The sequence below is a fragment of the Atractosteus spatula genome, chromosome 2 (assembly GCF_055471065.1).
Source record: "Atractosteus spatula isolate fAtrSpa1 chromosome 2, fAtrSpa1.hap1, whole genome shotgun sequence".
Lineage (NCBI taxonomy): Eukaryota > Metazoa > Chordata > Actinopteri > Semionotiformes > Lepisosteidae > Atractosteus > Atractosteus spatula.
This window is the reverse complement of record NC_142707.1, coordinates 53,214,204-53,231,656: the sequence shown is the minus strand read 5'-3', so window position 1 is coordinate 53,231,656 and position 17,453 is coordinate 53,214,204. Positions and strand designations below refer to the sequence as shown.

Here is a 17,453-nt window from a genome sequence, read left to right as displayed (position 1 = left end):
GGTTTATTCCATGCTGAAAAGAGAAGAAAAGAAACACAACATTTCGGCTGTGGAGCCTTCTTTGGGTGTAAAAAATATACATACAGTATCATGTATAGACATGTGGGTTCAAAGCATGGATGACAAGCACTGCCACTCACGATCCAAAGAAAGCACACTTTATTTCTGAGAACAAAGTGAAAGACGATGTGCTCTACTGGAGCTTGCAACAGAAGAAAAAAAAAAGAACTGTAATACAGGGCACGTGTTTCACTCACCAAGATTCCCTCTGAATCCCTAAACCCAGGAGGGATTCCCCTTTTTATTCCCCATTGGGGAGCTGTGAGGCTTCAAGGAGAGGGGCTTTCACACCAACAGGAGTGGAGCCCCTTTGCCCTCACTGGACTGAGTCCAGAAATTTCCATCCAACCCCTGGCCCCTCAACAGCACAAGTCTCCTCAGCAGCCACACACCCAGGGCTGTGAGTCCAGAGCAATGCCGGTGACTGCAGTAGCGCTACTCCCCTCCCCTGACACACAGACATCACTACGTGCGGAGGGAACTTTTTACACAGTGTTTACACACTCTTTACACAGTGTTTATGTGGTCAGTGTTAAATTCCATGTTGCATATAACAACATTCGTTGTGAAGGTCTTAAATTATATTTTGTATAACAAACTTGCATTTCTTTCTCCAGATACACAATGTGGATTTAATTATACACACATTGTAAAGAAATAAAGGCGAAGATCAGACACGCTAGTTTTGCCCAGTAATTAAAATAAGTAAACATCTTGTCAGAGAGGTACACACATCAGTAATATATAAAGTTATCTAAAAATACAAATATGATACGAAGGGTTTAACTTTCAGCTCTTCTTCTGGCATTAACTTGCTACATAAGAACATAATCTTTTCCCTAGAAGTTAATTTAACAACGTTAAATATACTGTCAATTGTTTTAACACACAAGCTTAGATCTGAATAATTTAAATTTAAATTTTTACTAGAACAGAAACCCAGATGCCCAATCAGTACTCCACGCTGCGGGACTAAATATCACTAAACACAGAAAAAATGGGATGCCAAAAGGTTAACATCAGGAGCAGGGTTTAAACTGCCTCATTAACAGCATCTCCCGAAGTCAAACAAATTTGTAAATATAAAACAAAATTGTAAATATGTCTATATAAACCAGTTTAAATAATACTACATAATCTTTAAAAAATACTTAAACCTTACAAAATACCGTTTTTCATCAATTAAGCAATTTACACTGTTTCAAATTACGTTAGAAAAATGATTCCCCCCCCCATCTCTACGTAAACAGTTAATAAACCTGGATTTTGCTGACCTCAAATAAGTGCGACAAGACAGACAACCACGTGATTTCCTGAATTCTATTTATATTGCCAAATGTCTGCTTCCTTGATGCTGTTAACTAGTGATAAGGCGCAGTTTCTCTAGAGACAGCAGGGATGACGAGAATTTACCTAAACGAATGTTCTCCTACGTGCGGCGCAAATCTCTAAAAAATGCTAAAAACGAAACAAACCCGAAACTTGGTAACCCCCCCCCCGGCTTGTGCCGCCGTGCTGTAGCGGCTCCCATCGCGCAGGTCTGTGGCGGAGCCGCTGCAGCTCCTCCCTCTGCCTCTGTCGCCATGTTGTCGGTGCTCCTCTAGCCCAAGCTCAGTTCGAGAGGGGAGGGGGGAGAGGGCGACACTTCCACTGAACGTACCACGTACAAACCAAAACCATTAAAACACCGACATCCACCAAAAAACAAAACAAAGTGTGTATATAATAATAATCCATCGCCATCCAGCAGCACGGCCTGTGAGTATCCCGTCCATCCCCAGGTTTGGATCAAATGCACACCTTGAGGGACTCCATTCCGGGATTATTGCCAGGGACCGAGTGTCTAGAACATGTTTTATTATTATTATGATATTTCCTTTTGTTTAGCGGGTAAGGCTCTCTGTTTAGAGCAAGGAGGGGGGCCATGTTAGTGTAGTAACCCAGCAGCAATGGCTGGCGCAGGTCTTCTCGCCGAGTTTGTGTTTCTGGTCGAGCTTTTCCGCGGATTGTTTTAAAAGAAGCTGGAAGCTTGTTTTGGTTTATAGCTTTCTTAAGCGACATACTGGGGACGGTGGGCAGCTGTATTATTCTGTAAATGTTTTTTGGGTGCTTTTGTGCTGCTTTCCTTTTAAATAATATTGAAGGTAAGAGGCCTCAGCTGTTTGTAAATACTGCTCTTGATGCTTTTTATTATGCTTTATGCTTTCGTTAGACGTTTACCAGCGCGTGTTTATGTTTACGAGGATATTATTTTTTGGATCTCCACTTTTAAGTAAACATAAAATAATGTTTTTGAAGTCGTAGTACTGACACCTCGAGAGTTTTCTTTTTGTATACTTTGGTGATGATGGATTTCCTTTTATGTGCCATCCTGTGTTATTTATTGTTTGAAAACAATTTGAACTCACTTCACCGTCGTGAGCTGGAGTAAAACTGTCCTGGTACAGGAGAGATTCGGTTCTGCTTGGCTTCTTTCCCGGTCTCTATTTCCAAGAAGTTCACTTGTTTACTAACAACTGGGTCATTTTCTTTCCGTGCAACTAAAAATATCCCTATGCATAAATATTTTTATATGTTGTGCTTCCCCATAGGTGTAAAGACACGTGTGATAATACAGCCGTGTGTGCGAAGAGTTAATTTTAATAGCTCTTGCTTTCTTTTTTCTCGATGTACTTAAATGATACTGGCTGTCTTACACTTAGCCTGTCTTTACGGTAACTAGGCCTCATTCCTTGTGTATGCTTTGTCTTCTCAAAAGCTTCTCACAGACAGTGGTGGTTCTGTTAATACAGCTTCTGCAGGCGACCGGTTAATAATACCACTGATACATGTAGGACAATACTACCAGTAGGAACACAGATTTTGAAACATAAAGCTAATGATGTTGGCTGTTCTAGATTGTATTCATTGCTAATATAAATCCGTGTGCATATAAATGTCTTTGTAGGCTACATGTTATTATTGGCCTAAAACATATGCAGCAAGGGTGTTAAAGACTGTCCTTTCACATTTGTCTGAAAAGTTGTTGCTGTATACAGTGCAAACTTGCTAACCTGCCATGTGTAAAATATGTATTTTACTGTTATAAAGATTTACTTTTTTTATGACCAACCTCACAGTGATGGAACTGTGGCAAATACTGCCCGTCTACTCAGTAGGCTGAAAAGGTCATGGTTTTGAGGCACTGTTGTAGAAGGAGTGGGGGGATGGGCTTTTAAAAAAAAAAGAAAAGTCAGTGCTATTTTATGAAAAAAGCATCTCGCTTTATGTGATGGTATTCAGTTTTTCTCCGTGTATTACACAAGGCAGGGCACATTAGAGTGCCTGATGGATGTCATTGAAGGATATATTATTTGGTAATCACTGAGCAGTGTTTTTAGACATTTTGCAGCGATGTATCAAGTGTGTAAATGTGGAAGTCACGTTGTAAAACAGCGAAACTAAAATATCTAAATTAACTTGGAAGTCTAGTTATGTGACACTGCATGCCATTTTTAACTGAAGTGCATTGCAACAGTGTTGTGATTCACATGCAGTGGATTCAGTTACAGTACACATAGTCTAAGTGCATTAAATATTCTACCAAAGACAAGGGCATGCCAGATTATAAATTTAAGGAATCAGTTCTCAGGTTAGTTTAGGTTTTTTTTTATAATCCTTCTTGTTTTTTCCATCTTTATTGATTGAGCTATATACAACAGGCTGACAGCTCTAGGATGACAGAGGTAATGCCCAACAGATAGTGAAAGTCCTTGTAGTTTTTGTCTGGTGTTTATACTGAAGGGACTCTAAGCATCTCGAGAGAGAAAAGAGTGCTGCTTACTCTTTGAAGAAGTTTGGAAATGCTTAAAAAATAACTATCTTTTTTTTGTTTAGAAACACAAAGCCCAAGGTGCCTGGAAATGCAAATAGTAAATAAAACAAACATAATTCTTTAACAATATATTATCCATAAACCATCTTATGATAAAACAAATGTTCATGTTTTTAAGTGGATGTTTTGCCACAAATGATTATGCTCTTTGGGATATTATACAGCTTTTTCATTAAACTGAAAAAATAGTCCTACTATCAACAGTTCTACGATCTATCAACAGCTTTTCAATGTGGTGTATATATACATGCATCAACGCATGTATATATACACCACATTGAAAAGCTGTTGAGAAGTCCATCATAAAACTTTAATATTTGTTTACCAGCCATGCTTTTTGCTAATTTATATTCATTTCTGATTTCTCTGTTACTTTGTTCTTGATCTTTGAATGGTTAAACATTTAAACTAGAGAAGGTGTGTTTAAATTGCCCAGTCCGCTGTGTTCTTGAGCTGTGTTACTCTGAAGATGGTGTGCACAGCACTTTAACTCTTTCTCCCGTCTCTGTCTATGTGCACAGCATATAATAAATTAGATTTTTTACTTGAGGGTAAAGTAACTGTAAGCCTATATTTTTATCATAATAAAACAGGAGTTTGGAAGATTGCAATTTTCTATTTTTTTCTTGTCAGATATGATTTGCTATATAATTAGACATGCAATTTCATAGTTTTATGATCGTAGAACTCAGATCTCCTTTCTCTATGAATATGTTTTGCAGGGGACTGTGAAACAACTTTTTACTAGTAGAAGGCAACATTTCTCGTGTGAAGCACATGGTTATATTTATTAAACTGGATCCACAACGTCTCCAAATTTTCATTTAGGATGCATTTATGTATTATTCAGTTTAAGTGTTTCCATAAGCTACATGCTATTATAGAATGTATCCCCCTAAACAAAAAACACCCTCATACATCGGAAAGTTCGGTTATGTACATATCAACGGTAAAAATATATTACACAAAATCCCAAATAAAGAATAAAAGACAGCTAATAAATTAACTGAGTGTCTTACTTAACTGCTGGTATGAATTTTTATTTGTCAGAATTGATGGAATTTAGACTGGAAAAACAAGTTATTCAAATGACAGTACTAGAGTGGTTGGTATTAGAAAATGACACAGAATACCTGAATTTTCTAAAGTACTGTGAGCCTATCAGACAACATTGTACACAGCTTGTAGTGTGTTGTAGACATGGGGATTATTTGTACTTCCAGGCACCATTAAGGTCAAGTTACATCGGGAAAAATATGACATCACTTACACTGGCTTGTATAAAAAGATATTTCCATAGCTTGTGAACCCAAGCTGAGATACCAGAAGTTTGGTTTTGGTATTATTTTGATGAAGGAATCGCTATAATGACTGATCATGCAAATTATTGCCTGTAATCTGTAATAAAAAAATACAAGGTATGCAGGTTGAAAACTTTGCTGTAGGCTTTCTAATTATAAGATTTCTGGATGAATGTCCCTGTATTATTTTGCATTAAATGTAATGTCACTACACAAGTGGAATTTGCTGACATCTTTGGGCATTTGTGGACAGAGACCCTTGTTATTATATATTGCTGTTTAGATTTAAATTTTGAGGACTTTTTCTTGGCATGACCTATGAATTACAGTGTTGCCAAAGCAGATACACTTTACACAACATTTGCCTGTATTGGACATTTATATGCATACGTTAAAACATTATTGTGAGAGGTTTCTCAGCTGCGTGTGATGTGTAACTGTGTCATGCGGGTGTTTATTTCCACACCCGTCCCCTTTGTGAAAGACCCCTCTTGCACTTGTATTTTTAGTGTGCTCCAGAGCCCCACTGGGGCCACAGCCTCTCAAGTTTGAACACTGACAGAACAGCTTTTTGATGTGGTCCAGGGTTGGCCTATTATATATGTCGAACATACAAACTAGCCCCAGGCCACCCTTTTGTATCACATTACCAGTGTGAACATGTAGATAAGTAGCTCCCTCAACCTGCCAGCAAACAAAACATGGAATCAAAAACACTATGAGCTGACAAGTTAAGCGCGTCTGTTTTAACATTAACAATACAGTCATTTAATACTTGACTTCAGCAGTAGTTGTAATTTGGGGATTATGTAAAGACGTCTTTTAAGCATTGAGTAATTTTGATTGTGAAAAGCATACTTAATGCTATTAGAATTTGATTTAAAACTCGCTTTTGCTTATCGATAAGTGAAAAGCATTCACTGGAATGGATGCTTAGGAACTTAAGAAGATGGAAAAACAGAGGTTGAAAACTGCTTGAACCTGATTTTTTTTTAAATAAAAGCATTCCTTTTATTAAAAATTGCTTGCAAGTTTTCATGTGAGCCCTTCAGTTGTACAGACCTATCCACCTGTTCACTGACAAATTGCCCAGAGTAGAATATTGTGTAGATTGGCAGTAAATTTAGTGCAACAGTCCCAACAAGTTTCCCAGAAAATAAGTAATTTGCAGTATTTGTGATTAGTGGTTGTTAATAGTAGGATTGCATCAATGCACATTTGTATTACATTCTTCTGGTAATCTGGTCACACAGAAAGTAACTTTTTACTTCATTTGTTTTGAAGGTGGCTGCAACAGTTTACAGTAACTGACCAGTAATTGCACATATTTAATTAATATACATTGCTGCAGTGGTATTTGAGGCATATTGGTCCTTTTGGGGCCAGTACAAAATCCCTTTGAGCACAGGAGTTGTTACAGATGAGAAGTGATTAGTAACTAATTGATCCAAGGTTGTCTCCACTATTTATTGGAAGATGCCAGGTGTTTGGCTTAAACAACATTCCTGAGCATCTTGTTCCATTCTCCTGCAAACTTTGATATTTAAATGTATTGTTGTATTGTAGACCTATGTAATAATGTACATAGGACCTGTAATATCCTGTACACCACCAGAACTGCTCAAAGGAAACTTGGCAGAGACGTGATTTGTTCAAATGGTTATGTCAGCTTTTTTTGGTGATGATTCAGAACCAGGAATTGAAAACAGTGCCTTATCAAAAACAGCATCTGGTATTTAACAGATTTTAATATGTGGTGTCATTTTTAAGTGATACTTGTTGGCATCAGACATTTTTAAACAGAAATTCAGAAATTATAGTGATGGGTTTAAAGTAAAAGCGGGAAATAAACCACAGTCTGAAGCAAGAGCATGAAAGTCTTTATGTAGCAGGAATACTATATGGATCACAGCACCAGCACCAGCAGTGCAAGGAGTGAAATATCCATCTAGCTCATGATCCTGTCACCCCTTCCAGTCATGGCAAATTACCAGTCAGCTTTTCAAAGCATATCTTACATATTAGTGAGAGCAGTCTGACGAATTTGGGCTGTTTTTCCACTCGTGACTTTAAACGCACGAGGTCATATGTGTCTCGAGAGTGACTGGAAGGCTGAAAGAAGTGCCACAACAAATGTGGTGCAGAAGAGGGCTGGCCTAAAAGGTAGAAAAGGGATCTAGGCCACGCTTGCATTTACTATAGAGGGTTACTCTGCCAGCTCCTGGCTACCTCTGGAGTGGCTGGACGTAAGGATGATTCAGGAATGGCCAGTTTCATTGATGCTCCTAAGAAATGACTGTCAACTCAAATATAAGTTTGAAATAAAAAAATCCACATTTTTGTGTCATAATCTTTATTAAATAATAGATTGTATAACAGTTCAGGACTATTTTAATTTTTTTCTAACAAACACAATCAAATGAGAAAATAAGAGAGGTGAAAAAAGAGAGGCCATTTAGCACATCTAGCCTGTTTGGTAGTTAATTGATTGAAGGATCTCATCCACCTTTTTCTTGAAGGAAGCCAAAGTATCGGCTTCAACAGCACGATTGGGTAGCTTGGTCCATAGTCCCACTGCCTTTTGTGTACAGAAACGCCTCCTGTTCTCAGTTCTCACACACACTTCCATGTAATTCCTCTGGTTTTTGTTCCAATGTTAATTTTTGAAGAAGTCCTCTGGGCTGACTTTGTCGGTACATTTGAGAATGTTTAAAACTTGTATCTGGGATATGTAGGAAGGTATAGTACCCTGAACACTTTAAATGAAAACACAAAGTTCAGTAAATAGCGCTTTCCTCTGATTTCAAAAAGTATGATGCAGAACCCTGTATTTCATCATCTTAAGGTATTCTGGTGAGAATTAAGATATGAAATCTTTTAGTTTTGAATGAGGCAATTGTATGTAGACTGATATAAGTTAGAGTACCAAGGGCTAAAGATCATCAGTGTTGCCTACAGCCTGACACAGGCGTTACAGCTTGCTGAGTGTCTGTCACATGGCAACATTTAGTCCTCTCGCTGAGGGCAAAGGAGAAGATCCTCAATCTCTGTCTGCTTTTATCCGCAGGTTTCTCCGTGGAATGAGCATTCCATGCGTCCTCCTAGGCATGAATGAAGTGGCCTGGCAGGACACTCGGGGAGGAATGATGCATGCGAATGGTGCTCAGGAGGCCGGTGCAGTTGGGGTTGGGGTCCCCGTGGCAGGATCCTTACCTGGCGCTGGGGGTGGGCCGGGTCCCGGGGGTGCACCCCCTCTGCAGGTTCTGGGCGGCGGCTCCACCCCGCACTCTCTTCCGCCGGCCGCTGTCGTAGGCGCCCCGGGGGTGCAGCCTCCTTTAAGTGGGCGCTCCCAGGACGATGCCACAGTGGGTTACTTCTTCCAGCGGCAACCAGGAGAGCAGCTCGGGGGTTACACCAGCAAGCACCGCTGGCCCACGGGGGACAGTATTCACATAGACCAGGTAGGTTGGATTTGTGGGAGGGATTTGCCCTCCCCCCCCCCCTTTCACTGTAACTAGGGCATCTGCTTGGGGGGGCAGGCGAGTCTGATGTACGTTTTAAATAACTCCTTAAATGTCTTTTTGAAATGAAAAATCTAAATTTAGCTTTTTACTGTTTTTAAAAACATTTTCCAGGGGTAGAAATAAACTGCACAAGGAAGTCAGTAGAATAGTGACAAAAGCAGATTTCAGTGATTCTGCTGATGTGCTGTCCTTCCAGACCACATTTCACTTTGTTCAGGGCAAATAATTTGCCATATGCAGCTCCACTTATGGGTGCAAGCCTTCCGTCAAAGTGTGTGAAAAGTAGAGCACATGAGATAGCTAAAAATGTTTCCAGCAAACTGTTTGTTCTTTTGCTTTAATGTGGTAGCAAATGAAAGACTTCAGTTCTTACAAACGTAAGCAAAGAACACATCGTTTTCCTCTCTTTGTTCATGTATTTTCTGTATTAGAATTTAAGCAATAAACCTTCTAAAAGATACTTGCTTTGTAATCTGAATATGGGTGGTGATTCATAATCACCACCACCGCGAAAAATGTTTTTTATCCAAACCACACAAATTCAGAGAAGAAAGTGAAATACCATTGTAATTTAGTTATTTTTTATTAGTTGCATCCTATGACCCATTTATTGGAACAAAATAAAATACTGTAGCTAAAACCATGAAGTGCCTGCTCTAACACTCTTAATGGATAAAACATTGTGCTGCACTGTCTGTTCCTATGAGGTTATATGAGATAAAGTATCACAGTAAATTTGTAAAAGTAATAAAAATGTTTTGTCTGCCCTCTGTCGGACAGGTGTAGCTACTCCACTCTTCTCTTTAATATCACTGCTGCTATATCGAGGTTAAACTGAACCATTTTGTGAATATTGTTATAATGGTAGAGGCTTTACTTAAAGGAGGATTTGTAAGCTGTAGTAAGAGCCTGCTTACTCTAGTGATTAATTGCATGCTGGGCAGCATGGTGGTGTGGTGGTTAGTATTGCTGCCTCACAGTGTGAGGGCCCTGGGTTCAATTCCTGGGGTGGTATCTGTGTGGAGTTTGTATGTTCTCCCTGTTTTCATTTGGGTTTCCTCCCACAGTACAAATAAATTCTGGTAGGTTAATTTCTGTAAAAATTGGCCCTGGTGTAAGTGTGTCTGGACTGGTGTCCTCTCCAGGGCATATGATGCCTTGTGCCCTTTGCTTGCTGGGACAGGTGACCCTAAATTGGGCAAACTGGCTAAAATGTGGGCGGATGAATAATTGTATGTCATGGAGACATTCATAATTTTGCATTGCACAGTCCATCAGTTATGAGAAAGCTGCTTCTTCTGGTGAGGATTGTATCAACCCAAGCCTAACATTGCAAAGTGTACTCTTTAAAAATGTAAATGATATTGCAATGAATAAAATGAACTGTATTAGATATGATCTGTATGCTGGCATGACGTCTTCATCTTCAGCAGTAAAATCGTGTAGTAAATAACTTTTTGGCACGAGTCAAGAGCAGTACAACTGTTTAATGTTGACGTGACCAGGCAGCTGCAAAGCAACGTGTTTCTCTTTATGTAAGAAGTTTTTGACACTAGCAAACAAGGCCATGTGATGTTAGATTAAATTAACTGTTGGTGTGGCCTGCTGGCTGTTTGATTCCAGCTTGTGGGGGCTGTCTGTTCGGCGTTTGCATGTTCTCTGTATAATCACATGGGTTTTCCCCCAGGTCTTTTGGTGTCTTTCCCCTTCGAAAGGCTAGCAGTTTTATCTTTATTTGGATACTGTAAATTGTCCATCTTCAAGGTGGGTTTCAAGGAGGATTCCTACTGGGGGTTTGTTCACTTTCTTTTTGTGAAACCAGATTGGTACTAGTGAAACAGAACCAAATGAGCACAGTGGGCCAAACAACTTCTTCTGATCTGTGGATCTTAATGCATCATTTGTTGTCCAGCCCCACTTCTTCTAAAATGCAGTGTATTTTCTGTAGTTTTTACCTCATCCTTGCAAATGCATTTTTGACAGTGTTATGAAATTGACATTTAAAGTTTTAGTGGCATTTTTGTAGTAAGAGGAATGATTTATAAAATTGAATTTTATTGTTATTTTATTGCTGATTTTAATTCATTTGATGAGATTTCTCTATGGGAAGTTATTTTGATATAAAATAATTATAAGGCTTCACACATCTTTTCAAAAAACAAAATAAGAGTACAGTACTATTACATTCAAAATTGCATTCTTAGATTGAAAGTAAAAAATTATATAAAAATTGTTTGTGAACAAAATGATTTTTTTAAAGTATGCCAGTACTTTCCAGCTGTTGTATACTAAGGCAGTGGTTCTCAAACTTTTTGGACCAAGTACCACCCCTGATCAAACCAAAGGATCCAATTACCACCTACAAGTCATCCTCTCATAGGAACCCCAGAAAATCTCATTGATCAACATGAGCACACACCCACTCTCACGCACACACTCACATACACATATAATAAATATTAGTATAATAAACTTTTTAGGCCTGTTTAGTCGAGCAAAGCAGATGTGAATTCATTGGTTGAGCCTTGATACAATTCACAACAGAGTCTAACAGATTTTAAATCGTCAGGCATTTTCTTGATGGCAAAGGTCTCATGGTGGATGTTGCTATGCGTCCATAAATTTCTGGAGCAACCTCTCTAATTCGTGCAACTGCACCTCTTTGTCGGCTTGTCAGTGCTCTAGCACTGTCTGTACAAACTCAGACGCCTTTTATCCAGTCGATGCCATTCTCTTCGATAAATTCATTTAGAAGCTGAAATATGTGCTCTCCTGTAGTTCCTGTTGGTAGCTGCTTACGGAACAGAAAGTCCTCATGGGACGTACCCTCAAACTCGTATCTAACGTAAACGAGCAAATTGGCCAAATTGACGACATCTACAGACTCATCTAATTGCAGTGAAAAGCATCTGCTCAACTTAACGCGCTCTATCAGCGTACTTTTCGATATCATCTGTCATATCAATAATTCTATGAGTGACTGTGTCTTTCAGACGGGGCAGCTGGTCGAGCTGTTTAGTAGCTTTTTCTCCACACAATATATGTTAGCTCTTTTGCCAACGGTAAATAAGGTTCTTCAAAAATAGTGTGGGGCTTACCTGCTTTAGCAGTCCACAAGCTTGCATTTTCCCCCGTTTCCGTTTCATGAGTCCGTCTCAGAAGTTAAAAAGTTTTTATTTCATGTGCATGGGAGCGAAACACAGAGATGCTTGGTGTATTTTTCTCAAATTAACCTAGAACAGTTCTTAAATATTTTTTATCTATCATGCTTTCCTGTGCTAATAAGATTGCCAGTGTTCATAGCACACATTTCTATGCATTCCTATGCTTACAACATTGGCATTGTTCCAAAATCATGCACATTCCCCTACCTCCCTATTTGCTGGAGATACCTTTTTTTAAATACAATTGGTCTCTTACGTTCATAGCTTGCATTCCTATTCAATGGTATAGAATTACATAGTAGCTCTTGTGTCCACTCAAGTATTGACGTGCGCTGTATTGTAGTACTTAGGCTGCATATTCGACACGTATTAAAATAGAAAATGTGAAAACCCGTCCCAGTTTTTCAGTGCACACAACAAAGTTCCAGGGTCATATGGCGTACCGCCTGGCGGCACTCCGCGTACCACAGTTTGAGAACCACTGTACTAAGGTAATCAATCTGAAGTCAACAGGTATTGCATAAAGTCTATGAAAACCACTGAACAAGTGCCTAAACGAAAGTGCATGGAGGTGTACAATCCTGTATTACCGAGAGCACTGCCAGAGCAGCATGTATATTTGATAACTCATTGAATTTACTGCCATGTTACATATAATCATATTTGTTGCATTTTTGTGTTGCGTGTTTCATCCCAAAAAAGAACCTGTTGTACAATTCATAGGTGTGCCTGGACAGTAAAAAAAAAAGATATACTGACATTCACAACGTGGGCTCAACCTGTACTGTTTCTAACCTTATTCTTCAAGGATTTTTGCTGGAGAAGATCAAAATGTGAAATTTATATGCAGTTCAAGTTACACACTAAGACTGGACTTTCCCCATTTTTGGAAAAAAATGATTGGTGTCTTCATTATCAGCTAGAAAACCTTTTGTCTTAAGCTCCCATTACTAGCAGAAGGTGCAGTCTTTAAATTAACACCACACTTTTGCCTATGTTTTGAGTATAAACAGATAACTGGAATTCCAGAGGGTGCAAGGCAACACAGCAAAAAACGTAGACTGCTAGCTTTCTTTCACCTATATAATACTGTCTGTTACCAGGACAGTGTAAAAATATAGGGTCAGCATCCACAAGGTGAAGCATGGAAGAATTCCTAAGAAGTCAATAGGTTTTCTGCATCCTCCATATTATGCAGAGAGGGCTCCAGCAATCAAAGCCTCAATGACAGTAGTGGGAGAAGAAATGTGTCATGTCCAGTCATCCTTCTTTGGATCGAGGTTGTGTTTTGTCCAGATATATGTAGAAGCTGGTGTGCAATGGAGACTTGAAGACTTAAGGGTGTGGCTTGCTGGCACTGGGCACTATAAACATATATTCAAATTCCTCCACTGTTGTTAAATCTAGGGTTCTGTCTGTACTACAGGGACAAACAATGTAATGGGTGAACTTTGTGCAGCACTGCATTGTAGCTGCTTGGTTTCTTTTCTCAGTCTGAATTATATATCCTTTTCTACCTATCCAATATATTGAAACTGTTCCCACTGTTTCTGATGATTAAAACCCCTGTGCTCCAGCCAGATCACTACATGCAGCTTATTGGGGATACAGTAATAAGAATGTGAGAACTCTTTCAATACCCCACCACTGGGTTCCCTGATCAAAAGGGCCTCCACTATTCATACTGCTTGCACAGTATCCTAGTTTTAATGCAAGGGTATGGTCCTTGCTGATGGGTAGTATTTAAGTTGATGAGCTACTCTGAGAACCACAGTTCAGGTTTCATTAATGCAGCCCTCACTTCCTTGTGTCAGGACCACGATATATTGTCCTGGCTCGAGAGGGGTGTTGGCGATAAAGACAACAGGGGGTCATGGCCACAGTCAGTGAATCTCAGTAGGATCCATATCAGGGTCTGTTGTTGCACTCAAGTTCAAGTTTATTGTCATTATACTTATACACAGGTATGTGGAATAACGAAATGCTATTTAGCTAGCTCTCAGATGGTAAGCAGTACCAAAAAAACCCAACAATACAATTGTATAAGAAAAGAAAGAGAGAGACAACAGGCAATGTGCAAAAAAACAACAGGCAATTTGCAAAACAAAATCAGATGTGCAAAATCATACATCAACAGAATGTAATGAAGGATAGAAAATTATGGGGAGTGAGCTTCTTGACGTGAGGTAGAGGTAGATTTCTATGTGTGTTTGAGTTTCGGTAAAGAGAGAAGGCACTGTGAGGGTTCAGATCGTAGGTCAGAGAGGCTGGGAGTTTAATAACTTGATAGTGTGGGGGTAAAAACTGTCTCTAAGTCTGGTAGTCTGGGCCCGAATGCTCCGGTACCGTTTTCCAGATGGTAGAGGGTCAGTCTGTAGCTGGGGTGAGTGGGGTCTTTGATGATGCTTAGAGCTTTCCTCAAGCACCGTCTGTCATAAATGTCCTGGGTGGAAGGGAGAGCAACCCCAGTGATGGACTGGGTAGTTTTCACCACCCGCTGTAGAGCTTTGCGGTCAGCAATACTGCAGTTGCCATACCACACAGTGATGCAACCTGTCAGTGTGCTTTCTGTAGTGCATCTGTAAAAGTTAGTGAGGTAACTCACTGGATAACTGGAAAGAGTTTAAGAGTGGTAATTCCCAACCGGTGTGAGTAACAACTGTGATTGGCCCACCTGTGGTCACAGGGCTGGTTCATGATGGGCAGTACTTTGTAAAACTGAAAGTAAGAGCTCATCAACGTAATGGTAATTGTATATCACTCTCCAGAATTGAGCTACAAGGATATTGTGCATGACTCATCTGAATGTTGTCAGTTAAAGATGAATGTTTACTGTTACTTTGCATTTTGGAGGGTAGAAGAAATGCAAATATTTGATTTTCTTTCAGCATAATTATCAGAATGAAATTTTTTAAATAAAATTGCTGGTGGAGGTCAAACTTCAGCAGACAAAAGGCCATTCTGCAGGAGGCTGCTGCAAGGAACATTCTGAGCATGCCAGTGTTGAATGATGCTGTGAGGAGATGAATAGTTGGTGACAACAGTGTATTTTGCTATACAGTTGCCTGAATCCACTGATGATCCCAAGGCCGTATGATTGCCCATTTTTGCCAGGTACAGCTAGGTTGTTACTTTGTGCAAAGATGTACTTTTAAGTGATTACTTCCCTTCAAAACGACAACAGAAGAGTGTTTTTGATACCTCTCATGAGAGAGGTAACCGATAAGAGGAAGCAATCTGGCCCATCTAGCCTGTTTGTTAGTTAGCAGTTAATTGATCCAGGTATCTCCTCCAGTCATTTCTTGAAAGAAACCAGGTTATCAGCTTCAACAACATGGCTTGGTAGCAAGTCCCTGTTGCCATTCACTGCCAGGTACGTATGTTATCTTTTTTGGTTATGACGGTTTTAAAAATGAACAGCAGGAATAATTTGTGAACATCTTTGAATACTACTTTGCACCATAGTTTGGCTCCTCAGCTTAGGTAGCTGTGGTTGATTTGTGACTGCTCTCATGCTTTCCATCTGCCATATCTTGCTCAGTTTTAAGTGTCTGCTCTTAGGCATTAACCTCTCTCTAGGTTTTCCTATTTCACTGGTTTCTGCAGTTCCTTAAGGACCCCATTAGGGTGGCTGCATGACTTGTATGGTAATGAATTCATTGGGTCTTATCCCAATGACTTTAAAGGATGTGTCGCTGATTTTTAAAATATTAAAACGACGATTCCTTCACTCAATCATCCTGCACCTCTACAAATAAAAGGGTACATAAAACATTTGCTTAAATCCAGTAATTTGGCCCTTCCCAGAAAATTAGTTCCTTAGTCTGTTTAGAACTGTGTGCCCCACAGTGTTTTTGCTACTGTCAAAGCAGAAATGTATTTCCGTATTATCCCTTCACTAGCCAGGCGTTGCACACAGTGCTTCACATTCACATCCATAAACATCCCAGGCTACTCAAACAAGGTTCCAGGAATATCCAGGAATAATATTCTTCGCGATGCATGACCATAATCCCCCGCCCAATTAGTGCCACAGTTTCCTCATTTATCAATACGTTACAGCAGGTGTCGGCAACCTACAGCACACACATCCCTTTATTGGCACGCAGAAGGATTTTTAACAGCATGTGCAATAGAAGTTTAATGAGCCAGGAAGACATTTAAGTTTAAGATGATAAAAAACAATGCTTGAACTCTTCTGAAATTATCTACAACATGCTACCCTCTGAAAGATCTTTGGTGTAAAAAAAATGCTTATTTACTGCATTGTTTTGTAGAAGCGCTAGCCTGTTTTCATAGGAAAGCTCACAATCCCATGCCACTGGTAACATTTTTCACACTTAAGTGTAAAGTCAAACCTTTTAGACAAAATAGTGGTTGCTAAGAAAGCAAAGTTAGATGTTACTCATTTCAGCCCTTTTGGAGAGATGAATGGATTTGTTTTACATAAAGACCATGCTATTTCTGCTTTTAGTGCGTGGATATAACCAGTGTACTGCAATTAGCAATTCTTGCGAGATATTGCGGCTCAGATGGAATTCAAGAAGTGGTGTGATGCCTAAAACCAATGCATGACACAACTACAGGCGAAGATATAGCTAAGATTTTGATTAATGATAGATAAATGACTGACAGTGCCCTTACTGTGGTCAGAAAACAAAAGGGATTCGTAGAGATCATTTTGGATCACATTGGCCACCCCACTGGAAGTTTTAATTGCATTGTTTATCAGGAAAAACTTTGTGCCAATATTTTGAATTATAACTTAAAAATGCAATGACTGCAGTGATGAAGATAGTGAATTTTCCTTTTGTTTGATTTCAAACTGCTGTGAGACTGAGATTGGAGAATTCAGGAAGGCAAAGCAAGGGCAAAGATCACACTTAGTGTTAAGACGTGCACATTCTTAATTTTAGATATGATATTTTAATATTAAAATATCATATTTCAAAATGTAAGTCGGGCTATTATTAAGTAGCCTTTCAGGCCCCAGTGTCTTTGAAAGAGGGGTGATTGTTCGGGCATATTTGTCAGGAGATTCAGTGACTAAGACAGCTCGGCATGCTGATGTTCAAGAGCCACATGTCTAAGGTGATGTAAGGTGGAACTTCAAGTTAAATACATCGTTAGAAAAGGCCAACAATTGGCAGAAACACACTCTTGGATTGCGATATCCATGCAGTGTTCCAAGTACAAAGCAAAACAAATTTCAATCTGTGGCACAAGCAGGTTTGTCAAAAATAGTCCTCTCAAAACTCAGCAGAACAGTATTTTAGTTGGGATGCAGTGCACAAACCACTCATCACACCTGGCATTGAAACTTGAGCAAAGAGCACAGGCAGTGGGCTACCAAGCAGTAGAGAAATATCAGCTGGTTAGATGAGTTATCCTTCAACTTGTGATCAACAAACAAAAATACATGTGTAAAGAGGTCTATAACACAGAGACCTTGGCTCCAACATTTAAGGTTTCTGGTGTTTCTCTATTGTTGCAGGACATTTTCCTGGCATGGTTTGAGTGCATTGATTCC

General features: G+C 39.4%; 1 protein-coding gene across 14 annotated transcripts in view; it reads left to right on the top strand.

The window, feature by feature from the left end:
- Window positions 1-1,651: 1,651 nt before the first annotated feature.
- LOC148839870 (pumilio homolog 2) overlaps window positions 1,652-17,453 on the top strand; it is a 49,015-nt gene continuing 33,213 nt past the window's right edge. For 11 of the 14 annotated variants that reach the window (XM_088909698.1, XM_088909702.1, XM_088909696.1 and 8 more), the window contains exons 1-2: window positions 1,676-1,818; window positions 8,303-8,696. In XM_088909698.1, coding sequence (XP_088765824.1) covers window positions 8,316-8,696 — 381 coding nt within the window. In that variant the 5' untranslated portion in view covers window positions 1,676-1,818; window positions 8,303-8,315. Of the gene's footprint in view, window positions 1,819-1,993; window positions 2,205-8,302; window positions 8,697-17,453 lie in introns of those variants that run through there. The other 3 variants (XM_088909704.1, XM_088909705.1, XM_088909692.1) reach the window with 3 other exon arrangements.